Source organism: Pipistrellus hanaki, assembly GCF_964339955.1.
Source record: "Pipistrellus hanaki genome assembly, chromosome: 5".
Taxonomy (NCBI): domain Eukaryota; kingdom Metazoa; phylum Chordata; class Mammalia; order Chiroptera; family Vespertilionidae; genus Pipistrellus; species Pipistrellus hanaki.
The window spans coordinates 56766218-56784310 of record NC_140507.1 but is presented as its reverse complement, the minus strand read 5'-3'; the positions used below and the strand labels follow the sequence as shown (position 1 = coordinate 56784310).

The following is an 18093-nucleotide window of genomic DNA, read 5'->3' as shown; positions in this document are numbered from 1 at the left end:
GTTTGCTGAAAAACTGAATTCAAATCTACATGATTAACTTCACATGTAATGATTAACCTAACAAAGGTTATAAGATAATATAGTATTTGTTAGCTAAGTAATTACTATTAGTTGGAATCATGTGTGTGTGTGTGTGTGTGTGTGTGTGTGTGTGTATATATACACACACACACACACACACACACACACAAAAGGATAGATAACTCTTGTCCCAAAACTATTGGAATAAAATTTTATTATATTAAAAATGGTTTCAAATAATAAATCTCAATGTGATGATAAGTGATATGGAGGCCTCTACTACTTTGGGGGTAGCTTGAAGAATGCTACTGTATTATTACTAGAGGCCCAATGCACGAAATTCATGCAAGAGTAGGCCAACCTTCTCCCTGCTGCTGGCACCAGCTTCCCTCTGGCACCCGCGAACCGGGCTTCCCTCACAGCCCTGGCTTTGTTTGGAAGGTTGTCCAGTCTAATTAGCATATTACACCTTTATTATTATGTATTGCAAATTAATAATTATTATAAGCAATAATGTTCATGGTGGTTATTAAACAAAATCAATTTATAAGGCATAACTGTTTCCCATACTTTAAATTTTACATATCAAAGATTAACTAGGAGAATTCCAACTCTATTTCAAGTACTGTTAGATCAAATTTGGCTCAGTGAGGTGAAATAACTCATCCAATTTTTCCCAGCAACTAACAAGAAAGGCCAGATCTATGGCACCTGATTTCAAATTCCTTAAGTAATATTCCTTCCATTATAATGATTAAATAAAATCAATTTTTAAAATGCTCAGAGAAATATTTGTTTAATCTCAAGAGCAAAGATAATACAAAGACATGTTATCCAACAGATATGTCAATGATAATTTCAATTATAATTGAATGTGTACATTCAAATGTGAAATATCTAAGTGAAATGAATTAGAGGGTATAGTTACACCAGAACCTCCTTAGTTATCTAGCCCTTAAAAAGGAGATTATATAAATGATTTAAGTAACAACAAATACCAAAAAGGAGGGAGGTGGCATCCTTCATCTTTGAGAACAAAATTAAAATGCATATATTTTCAAAAAATTACTTGAATATTATGATTAATGGCCTTCAAAGGTAGCAAAGCCTTCAGCTCATGTGGAAAGCTGTAATTGGGGAAGAGAAAGTTTGCTTTGGATGGACTGTAAAAACAATAATTTGCGTCATTGTTTACCTGGAGTGTAATGATTGTATAGACAATTTTCTCCTTAGAATATAATTAAAAACACATTGATGGGCTATTTGAGTACCTCGTCTAACACTTTCCAGCCTTTGTGGTTAAGTAAAAAAAAAATAACAATAATAATAATAATAAATGACAGTAGATACATTTATTGAATGTAGATTATATTTAAAAACTGACAATAATCCTATGAGTATTAATATCCTTATTTTTGAAATAAGAATATTATTGCATAAAAAGGCCCTATTGATGGAAACTGAATTTAAACCCAGGTCCTTCAAGTTTACAACCCATTTTGTTAAATAGTTTATTATATTCCCTAAATAAGGCAACAGTTTTTATATTTGTTCTTTTCCTAACGTAATGAGAGCTTATTATGTAAATTGTTTAACTAAAGATTATTTTATTTTTTAACTTAACTTTATACTCTTAAAAGTATTTAAATATATTGTAATTTAATTTCCTGGCTGTATATCAATTATCAATTATGATTCAAGCTGATGAGTGGTATTAATATATTTAATGTAGAGGTTTACACAAAAATGTTGAAATATAATCAAATAAAAATATTGGCTCAAAATAAAAACTGGTTATTAAAACTGATAGTCAACATACATACTAAAAGATTAGGCAAAATAATCACAACAATATAAGAAATAATAGAATTTAGTACCTTCTTCTCTCCATAATATGTTAGCTACTGCAGCATGTTAAAAAGAAAGAGAAGGAAAAGTGAGTAAAGAGAGTTTCAGTTGCACAGCAATGTAAATAACTATTAAGGAGGTCACAGTCTCTGAGACAGAGAATATACATAAAAATACTGAAGTGAATTCAACAAACTACTTTAAAATGAACAAAACAGTAAAAATGCTGGCAATAATTAACAATGTTCCATTCATTTCTTGAAATAGCCTATTCTTCTTTGGCATAAAGATTTTGATAATAAACAAAGAACATTTTATGCATCATTGAAAAGAATGGAATTTTTAAGTTAATTGTATTGAAATGCAGCTTTAGAATAAGCATTGACAGTGAAACTATTTGTTTATTTGACAGTATCATTAAAAGTTACTAACTGAAAAGGTTATATTTTTATAATTCTCAATATTCCTAAGTAAGATTTCTTATAAACATAGGTTTTTGAACACAAAAGTTGCTTATTTTAAGTAAATATACGTTTTCACTCTTTCAACAAGACAGAATGATATATATACATATATATATGTGTGTGTGTGTGTGGGGGGGGTGTCTTATTAACTTGTTTCTAGACAATATGTTTATTAAACAGTAGAGGCCCAGTGTGCACGAAATCGTGCGCAGTTAGGGTCCCTAGGCCTGGCCTGGCTTCCGATGCATGGCCTCTGCCGTCCTGCTAGGCTACGTGAAGCTCCCTGCCTCAGGATGCTCTGCCATGCTCATGGCCCCTCTACTGCTCTGCAAGGCTCCCCACGCTGTTTTGACTGCTAGGTGAATCTTGCAGCTGGATGCTCCGCTAAACTCCCCTGGCCCCACCACTGCCCTGGGAGGCTCTCTCACCTTGTGACTGCTTTGTGGAACTTGCTGCTGCCTGGGTGACTGCTCCCCTAAGCTCAGGCCACTCCGCAAAGCAGCTCGCCATGGCTGCTCAACAGTCCCCAGTCCTACCGAACCGCCAGCGCCCCCTCATGGTGAGCGGCTCGGGGGCTGGGGAAGAGAGGGGACGGAGAGGTGCTCCATGCACTTCATGTGACCGGGTGGCCTGTTGGGTCATGACGCCACATATTATAGATCTTTATATTTATTAGGATGGCACAGTGTTAAATCAGTAGAGTTAAAATAGTGAGACAGAAATAAAGAGAGAATACCAGTAGAAATATTTTCAAGGAAAAATATGCCTGCCTTACTAATTCAAAGTTATCCAATTTCTATGTTTTCAAAGCAAAATAATATAAGTAACAAGAAAGTGTAACTAACAGAAAATCTCATACACATATAATTACTCCCTAAATATTTTAACCATCTTAAAGCATAATCACTTATTTTTTAAAAAACTGAATACCCATGATGGATGTCCAGCACTCCTAGCTCGAGGTTGAAGGACCAAGCATGCAGTTTTCAGCATGTTTTTAAATACATATATGTTTTTAAATACATATATATGTAGAGTAAGCATTTTTTTGTGTGTGATTTTGGGTGTTCTTAATTCCTTAAGAATATTTATTCAAACATGTACACATGACATGTATATCTCCTCAGGGGATTTCAAGGTGCTATTCTTGTGGTTTAGAGTGTGTTTGGCATGTATATGAAAAGAACAGTTCTATTTGCAAGGAGAGGACATAGGCCTGTGAAGGGAGAGAACCATGCTAACAAATAATTATGACCATGTGTTAAGTCCAATCAAATAAACAAATACCAGGATCAGTGGCTGGGGACAGGACAGAATGATTATCTCTGAGGGGTAGAGGTTGGGTAGCAAATCAGGGGATAGCTTCATTGGGTTGGTGATATTCAAGAAAGATAATGTCATCCAAGCTCAGAAAAGGAATGTGGAGGGCAGGGACCATGGCTAGAGACATTTAAGGTATACTAACAGAGCACATCATAATACATCTAGAGAAATTTAAGTAATTGAATATAGTTGGAAGGCAAAAATGTGTACTTGAGGCCACAGTATTTGCCCATGATAAAATCATGAAAGTCTTGTACATGATATCAAGGAGATAAACTTTTCTTCTGGAGGCTCAGGAAAGGTTGAGCCACGATTACCCTTATCATTATTTTTCTAGTTTATAAGAACGGTAATTAGACATATGATCACTCATATCTCCATTCATTCACTTATTGAGTGAAGCCTAGCATATGCCAGATAATGTATTCAATACACAGATTAGAACAGACCCAGCTATGTGCTAATAGAGCATCTATTTTAGTTAAGGAAGGGAAAGTGAACAAACAGTACCCAAATCATGGTAAAGAAAAAATTGCAAATTCTATGTTATAAAAAAGAGAAGCAGTCATTGGAATGTTTTGAACAGTTGGATTAGACGTAGTCTAATCTGAGACTGGAGGAAACTTCCTTAATGATAATGCTGATGGTGACATCTAAAAGATGAATAAGAGCAAATTGAGTGAGAATTTTAGAGATATAATTTATCGATATGGGCAAAAGCATGCACAAACCCTAGCAATATATCAAAGCACTGCTATTTTAAAGGACTAAGAACTTAAAAATAAGGATGGTTTATTTTTAAGATAAACAATAACTTATGAGAAAGTACCAAAAAGTACATGGTTTGTGATATTAATATTAGAGAAGATAAAATTAAAGGCACTACATATTGAACTTAAAATTATATAAATCAAATACATAGCAGTATAACATGAGGCAGAAACTATTACGACTGGGTACAACATTGATAAAACCACAGCCACATTCTGCTTTTTTATTCTTCACTCTTAATGTTTGGAAAATGAAGAAAAAAAAGGACAAAGTTTCAATAATATAACTTTAAGACTGAATTAATATTTTTATAACAAATACTAAACTACACAAACAGAAAGTATTTTCTTTTCAAGATGTCTTAAAAGATTTTCCAGAGTGGCATCAAAGTACATTAGAAAATAAAGTCTCTATTCTGTATATATATGCCAATAGGTATTAATAGCTTAGCCATATTCAGACAACAATAGAGAAAATATGAAAACATGTTTAAATCCAAAACTTTCTTCAATAAATTAAATATTTAAAAAAATAAAATGTAATCACAATTTATATAAACTACAAAAATACTAATTCAACATGTGGGCCCAAAGAGTTTTAGCCAGAAGATAAGGTATAGACTTAACTGAAAAGCAAGATAGATGGATGGATAGATAGATAGATGATAGATGATAGATAGGTGATAGATAAGTAAGAGGAGAAGAATGAAAAGAGGGAGAGAGGGAAGGCAGAAGGAAGGAATACCTGTAGCTGTAATGATTTTAAATTAATACAGACATTTTACTATAAATTTGATAATCTGGATTTCATAACAAAATCTGAGGAAATATATCTAAATTGAACATAAAGCATAAAATTGAATAAAAATAACCATGATACTTAAAATGATAATTCTAAGATCAGAATAACCTAAGGATAGAGGCAGGGATTATATTAGTATCATGAATGACCATACTGGATGTTTGATTTCTTTTGTATCAAATCAATAAGCCCCGATAAGCCAAGATCTGTTCTTCCCAGATTCTCTGCTTTTTCCCTCCCTGCTCCAGTCAGGCCTCACTACTTGAAACCTTTCTTTCCTACACTAGGTAAACCTCAAATGTCAAACCCTAAATGTTGAATCGGGTTACAACAGTACACACTTTCTGCCATACCAAAGAGATCAATATAACAATTTTTATGAATAAAAGTAATTATCAATAAAAGGAATGTTATTTTATTTGGACTGTTATTTACATATGGGAATGGTTTTGTTTGTCATACTAATTTATCCTTCATACAATATAAACAGCTACCTATAATACATTCAGGCTTCATACCGCCACCCTTAAGATGAAAAACACATAAAGGTGTGTGGGTGCGTGCGCACATGTGTGTATGTGTTAGTATATGAGCCAGAGTCCTTAGCATGGCATGGATGTCTCCCATGTTATGCCTGTGCTATATTCAATGCACATTTCAAACATCAGTCATTTAGACTCTCGTAGTCTTTATTCTTATGTTAAAACTGACAGTAATATTCTTAGCAGAATTATTCACCTAATTTCCTTCTAGTTTTTCTTTAAACCAGCTTACATTTTTGTTTATTGCTAGCCTGTGTACAACTAACTGTTGGGCTTACTGACTTTTTTTTCTACATATGGAATCCCGTGAAACACGAATGCATTCTTTACTATAACACAAGTAAATTTTCTGTTCCAAAAGCTTTTCTTTGTAACTAGAAAACAAAAACCTCACAGTTACTGACCCCCCCAGTAATTTAGTACTTATTCATGACAGCTGAAATGTCAAATTCTTTCTGAAGATAACATATGCCTTATAATGAAAATGTGGTTCCATGGAGATGCCTGGACACTAGCAACAGAATCTTTATTAATGTTTTTAATAGATTACCTTATTTTATCTATTGTAGACTTGCTATTATATTCAAAGTAATAAATTTCCAATTAGATATTCTATGTAGAAATACATGTGGAGAATTGAATATCATATAAGCAACAGCAATAAGAGAGTTCACTACATAGCTATAGTACTGAACAGTTACTAGTGTTTTTCTTGGCTACTCATGTGTAAACTGCTTGGCTTTTCAACTAAATACAAGTTTTGCTTGTCATCTTCCTCTGAAAGTGTAATGTTTTCAGCAGTGCAAAACATTTTTTATTCTATATTTATCTGAGGATAACATTTCAGCTATATGTCTTATTGACTGCTTCTCCTTTGGATTTGAGAAATTGACAACTTTAGAAGACAAACGAAAAAAGATGACATTTAAAAAATGTAGGTAAAATTAAATGTAAGTGAAAAAATGTATGGTTAATGTTAGGGCAGTTGAAATTTGTTTGAATGTACATATGGAGAATGAAGTGAGATATTTAAAACATACTATTTTTAGGATGGAAAGCTATGTAATGTATGTCAAGTACATTGCCTGCCATATGCCAAATTCAAAACCACTTTTAAGTCAAAGTGTCATTCTTTTGGCACTAATTGAAGAAATTGTCCTCTGTGACTACACAGGTTTCCAAACTAGTGTCTAACATTATCTGATTAGGATATAGTGTCTAACTTCCACTAGGGCATACAACCTAGACACTGGCCAGAAACAGATGGTTTAATTTCTATCTATATTTATATAAAAGCCTAAGCAACCATTGCAACTGAATGAAGGACCAAATAGGCTGTGTAAGGTAACTAGGCCTGCAGGAGGGTCAGTGAGAGGTGACCAAATGACCAAACAGCAGGCTGTGTGGGGTAACCTGTCCTGCAGGTTGGGGGTGACCAGGCTAGCAGCGGGGGGCAATTGGGGGTGACCAGGCTAGCAGCGGGCGGTAGTTAAGGGCAATCAAGCAGGCAGGCTGGTCCCAGATTGTGAGGGTGATGTCCGACTACCGATTTAGGCCCAATCTGCAAGGTTGGGTCCTGGACTGGAGAGGGTACAGGCTGTGCTGAGTGGACCTCCCCCCCCCTCCTACCCCCATGCATGAATTTTGTGCACTAGGCCTCTAGTAAAGTGATAAAATGGGATAATAAGGTACTTTGGTGGGGGGGGTGTGGCTTGAATCAAGAAATCATGTTAGAAAATAAAAAGCACAGAGAACAAGAATTGTAGACATGCATGGGTAAAGGCACCATGGCATAGAGTCAGGGCTATGATAATTTGTGATAACATACAGAAGGACTCAAGAAGACATGAAAGTCCAGAAGGGACTATACAACCCACAGGAGAAATGAGAGGATCAGCAGTCACCTGACTAGGTAATGTCAGGTTCTGCGTTCTGAATGTGGATACATCACTGACTGCTCCACGTTACCAGTGTAACATTCACATCAATTCTAAAATAACCTATACTTAACCATATAGAGTTTACTCTTGGTCACCAAACAAGCCTTATTGAAGCCAACACAACATAGGAATTGCTGCCATGTCAATCAATGAAAGCCAGCATGCCAAACAAGTAAAAACTATATCCATCTCTTGTACCAATAGCAAACTAAGTGAGCGTAGTATCTGCAGTGGCTGTTGCATGATGCGTAAAAAATATCTCCAGCTTAGCAGCTTAAAACAACAAAAAGCATCTGTGGTCTTGTGGGGTGGGGTGGCTGGGCGGGTTCTAATTTGGAGTATCTAAATGAGCTCTGGGCATCTGAAGGCTTGGTATGGCTGGAAGATCCACTTCCAAGGGGCCTCACTTGTATGCTGGCAATTTGGTGGTGGCCTTTGGCAGGAAGCTTCAGTTCTTGACTCACGGGATTCCCCCCAAACCTGCTTAAACATCCACACATACTGGCGATTGGCTTCTCCCCCAATCAGTGATCCAAGAGAGCAAGGCAGAAGCCATAAGGCCCTTTATGACCTGGCTTCAGAAGTCATATCCTCCACCTTCATCCTACCTTCTATGTGATAGGTATCTGAGCTATTTCAATGCAGGAAGACGCTACAAGGGTGTGGATAACAGGAGAAGAGGATCTTTAGGACCGTCTTGGATGCCACACCACATTGGCATTAACAGACTGTTTAGGAAGCAAACATAGTGTTAAGAAAATGTTTCCAGCTAACATCCTCCTAGCCAGACTGCCAACACTTAAACTTCTCTTAATACAAAAATCCTAAACTGACCACAGTTAGAAAGAAACTTGATAGTTCTTAACACAAATGATTGACTGTAGCTTTAACATGACAAACAATAAACAGGGCATTATTATTATTATTAAATATGTTTTCTTTAATTAATTTCAGAGAGGAAGGGAGAGAGGCATCAATGATGAAAGAGAATCATTGATTGGCTGCCTCCTGCACACCCCACATTGGGGATCGAGCATGCATCATAGGCAGGTAACTTGACCGGAAATCAAATTCACTTCTGATTCATAGGTGGATGTTGAGTCATGCCAGCTGGTCTAAACAAGACACTATTAAACAATTGCTATTAATGGGCTAAACAGAAGAAAACTTTGCCTTTTAACTCATTCATATACCTTACCCTTTTAAGTAGACAACATGCCCCTTCAGTCAAAAATTAGAAGCCTCAACAGGCCAATGGCAAGTTCTGCAGTCAAATCGAATCTGGCCTTTATAAAGCCTCCAGTGTTTACAATGTGCTGATGAAAGTGAAGTCGTGTTGATTTTGATTTGCTGTTAGGCACAGGAAGCACCAGCCTTGGCCCCTGTTACAAAATGTAAACACTGACTTTCTCAATGTGTTAAATTCCCATCCCATATCGGGGAGGGCCTGTGTAATTGGATTAAAAAGATGACTGACAAGTTCTCCCCCCAAGTCCTTTATATTTAGCTCCTGTACAGTTTCAGGACAGAGCCCAGACGTCTGGGTTATGAAGTAAGAATTTTCATGTCAAACTAATAATAACTTTCATAAAAGAATTGCAGTTTAATCATAAAAGAACTTGCAAACTTAAGTTAGGAAGTACCCTGATGGTCCCGGGAAGGTGAGTTACCCGGATCCTGCACGTCTGATTTGTTCACCGACTTCCTATTGAAAAGGATTATTTTGCACTGGACAACTCAACTTCAGCCTGAGGCCTCTCTTACTGTATTTTTCCTGGGATAGTTTTATTCCTTTCTTACTTAATTATGAAAGCAGTACTTCCTAAAAAAAAAAAAAAAAAAAAAAAAAAAAAAAAAAAAAAAAAAAAGGTCCCCTTTTTTGCTTACAATGGCACAGAAAGAATGGCAGGCTCAGCTTAAAATGACATAATAAGCCCAGTTTTGCTGTCAACTCTTTATGATATTGTCATTTATTAATTTATGTTTTCCTAAAATTCTTGAGTGGTGTGTTTCTAGTTATTAGAATTTACCGTCCTGTTTTTAAAATATCATTCAGCTGAAGTGCAAGTCACGGTGTTTCGAAAAACATATATTAGGAATCAGTTCAAGAGTATATTTCAAGAAGAAGGAAAATACAATTTAACTGAAAAATGTCTCAAGTCATCCACAGATCTTTTTATTTTTTTCTGTAATAACTAACATGCTTCTTACTTTGCTCCATTAAAACTCCTGGTCATAATACTACCTGCCTTTAAATCTCTAATATTTCAGGAACCTAAAGTCTTCTCTGTGGAGACATTGTCATTACTACTTTTGAATGCCTGTAAATGAGGTTGTAAAACACAGTTCTTTCTCATCATGTTACAAAGGAAAATTAAGTGACATCGAATGTCTAAGACTAGGTAAAGAAGGAAATAAGATGTCCCACCACTACATATTAAAATGAGGAATTTGGAGTTCTGCCCATATTATTTTAAAAATATATTCTTTATTTGAAACATTATTGCTGCCACTGGGAGCTGAAACACTACTTTGAATCATTCCAATGGAGAAACAAATGTGGAACATCATGAATGGAATAAACTGCTCTGGTCTCCTCTAGTTCTATCTGTCCTCTCTCCCCTTCTTTCCTGTCCTATCCCACACAATACAGATTCTGTGTTAATAAGACAGAACAATGCCAGCTGCTCTTCTTCCCTCCATTGTCAACACTGAAAAAAAAAAGGGCAGAACTAAAAACAGGCATCGATGATATTCTAGCAGCTGCAGTTACTGGCACAGAGAAAAAGTGGATGGGGTCAAAGATGCTCAGCAGAGAAGTGACAAGAAGAACAAAGAAACTGGGCCAAGTAGCAGAGTGTAGCCAACCGTAGCTGGGGTAAGAGGAATGTTGGCATGGAAATGTGTGAGCATTTTCTGCTGGAGCCTTCTCATATCACGGACTCCACACACATGTAAACCTTAATGACTGCTCATTCTTGAATTGAAAATACCTTAACCCCCAAATAATTTGCTATTAAATATAAATATAAAATATCTACTTTGTAATTCTTGACTAGTCCCATATCTAGCATGGGGTACCATCACTTTTACTTTCTCCCCCTCCACGCCCCCCCCCCCCCCTCACCGACAGAGAGAGAGGTAGGAAGAGGGAGAGAGAAAAACATTAAACTGCTGCCTCCTGAATGCTCCCTGCAACCCTGGCATGTGCCCTGCCTGGGAATTGAACTGGCAACCTTTTGGGGCACAGGACGATGCTCAGCCAACTGAACCACACCAGCCGGGGATACATCATTTTTACTCATTGTTCAATCTATTTAAAAAACATTAAAGTTAATAACTGCTGACCCAGAATAATAATAATGCTAATCAGAACAACACTTATTCAGCCTTCATTATTGTGCTAGACACTGTCCCAAGTATTTTAGAACATTAGATATATTAAAATTACATTTCTACAAATGTCTCTGAGTTAATTTTTATTTTAGATTAATCTAAAAGAGCAAAATAGACCAAGTATGTGTTAAAACATAAGTGGCTAATTAAGTAATCTGGAGTCAACTAATGTTCTAAAAATAAATTGATGAGCCAAGCTTCCACTTGCTTCAATATCACACAGAACGTTTTCAGATTAGGGTCTGTAGCCAGAATTTTCTGTCTGGCCAACACTGTACCAATTGTATAGATGACATGAGGTAAAGATTGCTCAGAGGACTGTAAGGCATGAAGTTGACAGTAATTAATTTTGCATCTATAATTATATTTATTATTTATTTATATTTATTATTATAGATAGAGGATGCAGTTTTCTTCATATCAGTTCAAATAAACTGATTAACCAAGTAACATCACCTTTGGGGAAGTGTTATTATGTCAAACAGCTTTTCAAAAGCTGGGTAAGAGAAGATAATCCAACCTCATTGAATGGTCACACTAATTGTGTTCCAGCAACATGCTGCAATGACTTTTCAAAATGTGTATTCCATTTTGAGATTAAATGGTAAACATACAAGACTATTTGATGGTTATTCAAACTTGGTTAATTCTCCCCAGGTAATTAAAAAAACAAAACAAAAATCTGACAAAAACAAAACAAAAATCACACCTCAAATGCCTTCTACTGGTATATGTTAACAATGAGATGTAGAAAAAAAATGCTTATTGTGATATCTGTAGAAAAAACACTATATAATGAATATGTAGACACTTTATCTTTGTAGGAATATGGCATTTAAATAACTCCTAATTTGACTTTTTCTTTTTCTATACATGCATGTCAAGGCCTCCCTTCATCTAGTTCTTTCCAACAATTCATTCTTATCATGTATTGCAAGATACTAGCAAATATTTTCTGATTATATATAACATAAAGTCAGTGAATTCCACCATGGACTTAATGAGTCTTCCCTGGGTTTGTAATACTTTTTACTAAGTCTCTAGGTATGGAAGTATGAATATATCCACAAAATATCATCTTGAAAGTCATCACTTCAATAAAGACTATGCGACTCATTTGGAATTTGATCTTTCTGTGTCTGCAATCTTATCATGAGTGGCTTGTATGTCTATTATAATTATTTTCTTCTACCATGTTTTATGATTGTCCTTTCTGAACTAAACTGTACTATAGGCTATCTGGGAGGACAGGATTGTCTGATTCAGTGCTATTCATATGCTAGCAACATGGTTTGTGTTTGTTCTTTCCTCAATAAATATTTAATCAGTGAAAGCACAAATGAGCAAACTATTGTTCCCTATAGATTTTTTGCTCTCCTTATAATGAAAACTCTTATTCACTTTATAAATTTTGTAAAATCCTTTTTATAGTAGACAAGAAACAGGTAATTTTAGAGTAATCCTGATAATGGTATTCAGGTATTGTGAAGGTAGCTAGCTTCACACAGATTTATTAATAACTGTATAAATCAAATTGCAGCCATTGTAAAAAGTATTTAAATTAAATTAGTTTGGTTGCTATGAAGATGTGAAAGTAATTAAAAAGTAATTATAAATTATAGCAAAATATTAAATACATGGCAGGTTCTTCCTAAATAATTATCTGGCAATTTGGTGTTTCTCTGCTACCTCTGATTGCTGGTTTGCATAGCAAAGACAAAATCAACTCTAATAGTATAATACCAAAGTGTTTTCCAAAGGGTGGTGAACTGACATTCCTACTAGCAATGTATAATGATTCATTTTTCCCCAAATATTTTCAAGTCTCAGTGTTATATAGCTTTTTTTAATTGGTGGTATTCTTGTGGATGTGAAATGGCATTTTCTAAGTTTCATAGAGATTTTATACTTAGCACCTTCAGTCTCTAAACTTATTTAGTCCTCATGCCTAAAGTAATATAAAAAATATCATCATCACCTGCCTAATTTTATCAAAGTAAATTAGGCTAATTGGCAGTGTGTGATACAAGAGGATAGTAACACTCCCCTAAAGGTAAATAATGTCTTGCCAACAAAATGTAGGCGATAAGTCAAAATAAAAGCTCTGAGTCTTCTTTTGCTTTATAGGCAACACAGATACCAAATTTATTATGATAATTGTAAAGTAAGTTCTATGACTTTCAGATCACATGGCAACTTTTAAGATAACAAGGCTTTATTATTGTGCAAAAATAGCATTGTCTTAGGAACAGTTCTATTTAATGACATTGAAAGGATGTTATTTAAATATATAGCCTTCAGATATAGAAATCATAAGGCAGATAATTTCAGTGTGTTCTGGATCAAGAGATGAAAATATTTATGGAATAAGTTTCTTTGCAGCATGTGACAATGTCATTGGCCAAATTGAGAGCATGGATATTAGAATTTATATAAATAATGAAAGCTCATAAGATAATAAATGCTTATCAAGCATGGTTAATCTTGACATGACTCTGATTATCCTAAGTACATTTTATTTCATAATAAGCTTATGAATGTGTAAATGTTTGTGACAAGTATTAGTTTTGTTTTGTTTTGTTTTGTTTCTTGCTTTACAAAAGAAATGTGAATTGTCCACTCAGATTTAAAAAGCTCTATTGAATAATACTCAGTAAATTTTAAATAAAATTAACCATATTTTTCATTTATTAATTTATCTCAGTTTTCCTCAAATATTTGTTTTTATTTGGTTCTTTTTTATTCTAGCACTTAGCTCATAATCATCAGGACGAAAATTTCACCTTGGCTATGATGTCCACACCTTATTTGTAATTATGGATTTTCTTTGTTATTATTCTCTCTCATATTGGGTGAGTATAAAAATTATTAATCAATGACTGCTGTATTTAACTTCACCCATGCCTTTTTATAGGTGATGCTATTTATTGATTTTTAGCCTCTGTAAATATTAAGGTCCTACTGACATAATATTAAATCTATTTAATTATTCCTTTTAAATAAGTATCTTCTCTATTTTTTAAAGAAAATAGTAAATAAAGACTAGAAAAGTTAATTACTTTGTCTCTATTACCAAAATATATTATTCTATTTACAAAATTGGTGATAACATATTCAAACTGGCTCTTTATATGTAAAAGAGCCATATTTGAATCTGTTTTAAGACCCTTTCCTCTACTTCTAAAACAGGCAAATACTTCTAAAGCATATATATTATTTGAAATATTAAGGTATGAATAGCTACATTTTAGCATATTTCTATTGTAAATCCCTGTATTGTGAACTGCACTCATTGCATTTTTATAATGGTTATTAATATATATATGAGAACATAATTTGTTCACTCAGTAATCTTTAAAAAAATATTTTTTTATTGATTTCAGAGAGGAAGGGATAAGAAAAGATTTATAGAAACATCAATGATGAGAGAGAGCCCTAATCGGTTTGGCTCAGTGGATAGAGCGTTGGTCTGTAGACTGAAGGGTCCCAGGTTCAATTCCTGTCAAGGGCATGTATCTTGGTTACTGGCACATCCCCAATAGCGGGTGTGCAGGAGGCAGCTTACTGATGTTTCTCTCTCATCGACGTTTCTAGCTCTCTATCCCTCTCACTTTCTCTTTGTAAAAAAAAAAAAAAATCAATAAAATGTATTTTTTAAAAAGTGATGAAAGAGAATCACTAATCCAAAGCGTCCTGCATGCCTCATACTGGGCATCACGCCCACCACCTGGCATGTGCCCTTGATCAGAATGGAACCGTGACCTCCTGGTTAATAGGTTGATGCTCAATAATTGAGCCACACTGACCAGGCCATTCAGAAATCTTTTTGTAGAGCTTAACAAATTGAAATACTCTTTTAAAGAATCTTATAATTAATTTTATTTCATAATAGTCAAATTATATTAATGTATTTAAGTTAATCCTTAAGTAAGAATTGTTGTAATAGCCCAGTATTTCCAAATATAATGCTGCCAGTGACAATGATAAAAAGAAAAGTTTTATATATTAGTATAATATATTCAGACATTAAATTCCAATGTTAACAAGAAGCTAGATTAATCATATTCCTTACTAAAAATCTAGTAAGATGTGATATAATCTGTGTTTAATGCAGCCATTAGCTTAAAAGCTTTCAATAGCAGCCTATATATGTGCTACTTTTTCATTTACCTTAATCCTAAATATGAATTATTATCATCTGGGAATTGACTCCCCTTGGGAATAGAAATTTATTAAGTGCTTATGCTACATGCAAGATGTTGTCAAATAAATAATGTTTACTCTTTTAAAACACCTTACCTTTTTCTTATCACCTTCCCCTACTACCTGTAACAAGAACCACATAATTCCCTATGGCCCATTTCTACTTTTTTACATTCAAATCCTCTCTGTACATCACTCAATTAAACCTTAGTTATCACATCCTATATCTAAGGTAACTGTAGGAGTATAGTATTTTGAAGCACTTTTTTTTTGTAGTTCAATTTATCACATGAGAAAACTTCCAGTGAAGTCTGTTGACAAAGCTGGGTACTGTATTTTCCAATTCAAAGACTAGGATACAAGCAAAACATAAACTCCTTAGCCATATGATTCCTTGTATGAATAGTCCACTCAGTAGTATCTTATGGCTGAAAAAGTAGTAAGAAAAAAAGTGATTGATATTACCATGATGCTCTGTTAAGTAGAAAACAGCTGTATGATTACTCCCTAGCTGTAGCTAAACAATATAAGTCTGTGTTGTGCCATTTAGCCCAAAAGTTGTAAATCTTTCTCCATTTTTATTGCTATCTACATTGAATTAAATAGCTTTCTTCTTTGAATCTTTGAAAAGAAAAAAACAGAAGAGCATGTTACACATATTATTAAAAATATTATAGGTCCTGGCCGGTGTGGCTCATTTGGTTGAAAGTCATCCCATGCCCTGCACCGAGAGGTCAAAGGTTCATTTCCCTCACAGGGCACATGCCCAGGTTGTGGGCTAGATCCCTAGTAGGAAGCACATATATTATAGTTTGGCTTTGACTCTATGACAAAAGTGGTCTCTGACAAAACAGAGTTGTCCTTAATATTAAATATCTTCATAGTTACATTAAAAAAATGTATACTATATTCTAATCAGCTGAGTCCATTTTTTTAAATGTGAAGAGAAATATGATATTTTATACTGTTATATAATCACAGATTCCCATTTATAGTCATATTTATGTCTATCTCTATTATCTATCTCTACATTTATCTCTCTCTCTCTCTTTTATATATATATAAAAAATATATATATATATTAATATATATACATATATACAGTGTATATATGTAATTCATGTTCAAAAATCTTTGATTTCTAACAAATTACTTGATTCTCTAGGCGTTTTAAAATATTTTTGCCAATATTTCTAGCAAGAAATAAGTAATTATTTTCAGAAAATAAGCATGAATAGAGGAAGCGTTACTTTATGTTTTGCACTATGATGAGTGCTTTATAATATCTGCATTGAAATCCCTTAGTGAGTTTTATTCCACATTGGAGATAAGGACATTTAAGCTCAGAGAGATTACATAATAGCCACAAACCACCAGACTATTATGTGGTAGAACAATAATTCTAACTCAGATCTTACTCCGAAGTTCATGCTCTTCTAATAAACCACTCTGCTTTTTAGAAATACTATCCCATCACTATTAAAATGAAAAAAGAACAATGATATTATTTTTTGTGAACATGGGCAAGTCAATAAAATTTTAATATGTACAAATAAGAGTAAATTCATCATTGATGGGTCTGTGATTGTTTTCTTTAGCTTTTAAAAATAATGTCTGTCAAAATACATATGTGCCCTGTATAATTAACAAGGTTGTAAGATTGATCTTTATCCACAAAATTACTACTAGAGAGACTGGAGCAATCCTTAAAATGTGAGTTATAATAAGCCACCATTTTCCCTAATAATATCTCTACCTGATTTTGATTTTGTTTTTGCTATATAGATCTCTGACAGTTTACTAAGTAATAGTTAACTATTAAAGAGAAACTGTCTTCTACTACATAGATATTCTAACATTTTCAGTTAATTTTTCTGTGTAGCTACTAATATTCTACTCACTTGGAGTACTTATTATTATCCTTGTTCTAATTATGTGCATGCATTTCTAAAATTTGTGAATAAAAAGTTAAAAACTAAAGGCCTTTTTAAAATGAAAAATAAATTTGCTATTTGAAAGAAACTGTATTTGCAGGCCTATAAAAAGTTAGAATATGAAAAAGAATTTGTAATGTTTGAGACATCTGAGTTACAAATCAAATGTGTTAATTTCATAATCAAGACATATGTCATGAAAATTTTTCCACATATTATTTTAATAGAAGTTTTATAAATTTGGGAATTACGTTATTTTTTGAGTTTGTTGTAGGATAGTTATTATGAAAATAACAAAATATAAAAGTCATGGCTTGGTTGTAGAGAAACTAGAACCTTTGCACTCTGTTGGTGGGAACATAAAATGGTGCAGCCACTATAGACAACATTATGAAGTTTCCTCAAAACATTAAAACTAAAACTGTCATGTGCTCCAGCAATCCTACTTTTGGGTATATATCCAAAAATATTGAATTAAGGATCAAAGAGATTCCTAAGTTCATGTGTTCCTTGCAGTAACTACATTCACAATAACTACTAAGAGATATTACAACTCAGGTATCTATTAAAATTCAAATTGTTAAAGAAAATGTTGTTCATACATACAATGGAATGTCCTTCAGCTTTAGAAAGTAGGAAATCCTACCATTTGTGACAACATGAAGGGGCCTGGCAGGCATCATGCTAATTGAAACAAGCCATTCACGGAAGGACAAATACTGTGTAATTGAACTTATATCAGGTATTTAAAAGAGTCAAAATCACAGAAACATAAAATAGAACTGTGGTTGATAGGAACTGGGGGGAAGAAAGAAATGTGTTCAATGAATACAGAGTTATAGTTATACAT

The 18093-nt window shown here is 33.9% G+C and overlaps 1 protein-coding gene across 1 annotated transcript in view; it reads right to left on the bottom strand.

The window, feature by feature from the left end:
• FSTL5 (follistatin like 5) overlaps nt 1-18093 on the bottom strand; it is a 541528-nt gene that overhangs the window by 76959 nt on the left and 446476 nt on the right. Inside the window, exon 11 of the mRNA XM_084884381.1 lies at nt 1899-1925. Within this exon, the coding sequence (XP_084740507.1) occupies nt 1899-1925 (27 nt within the window). The remainder of the gene's footprint in view (nt 1-1898; nt 1926-18093) is intronic.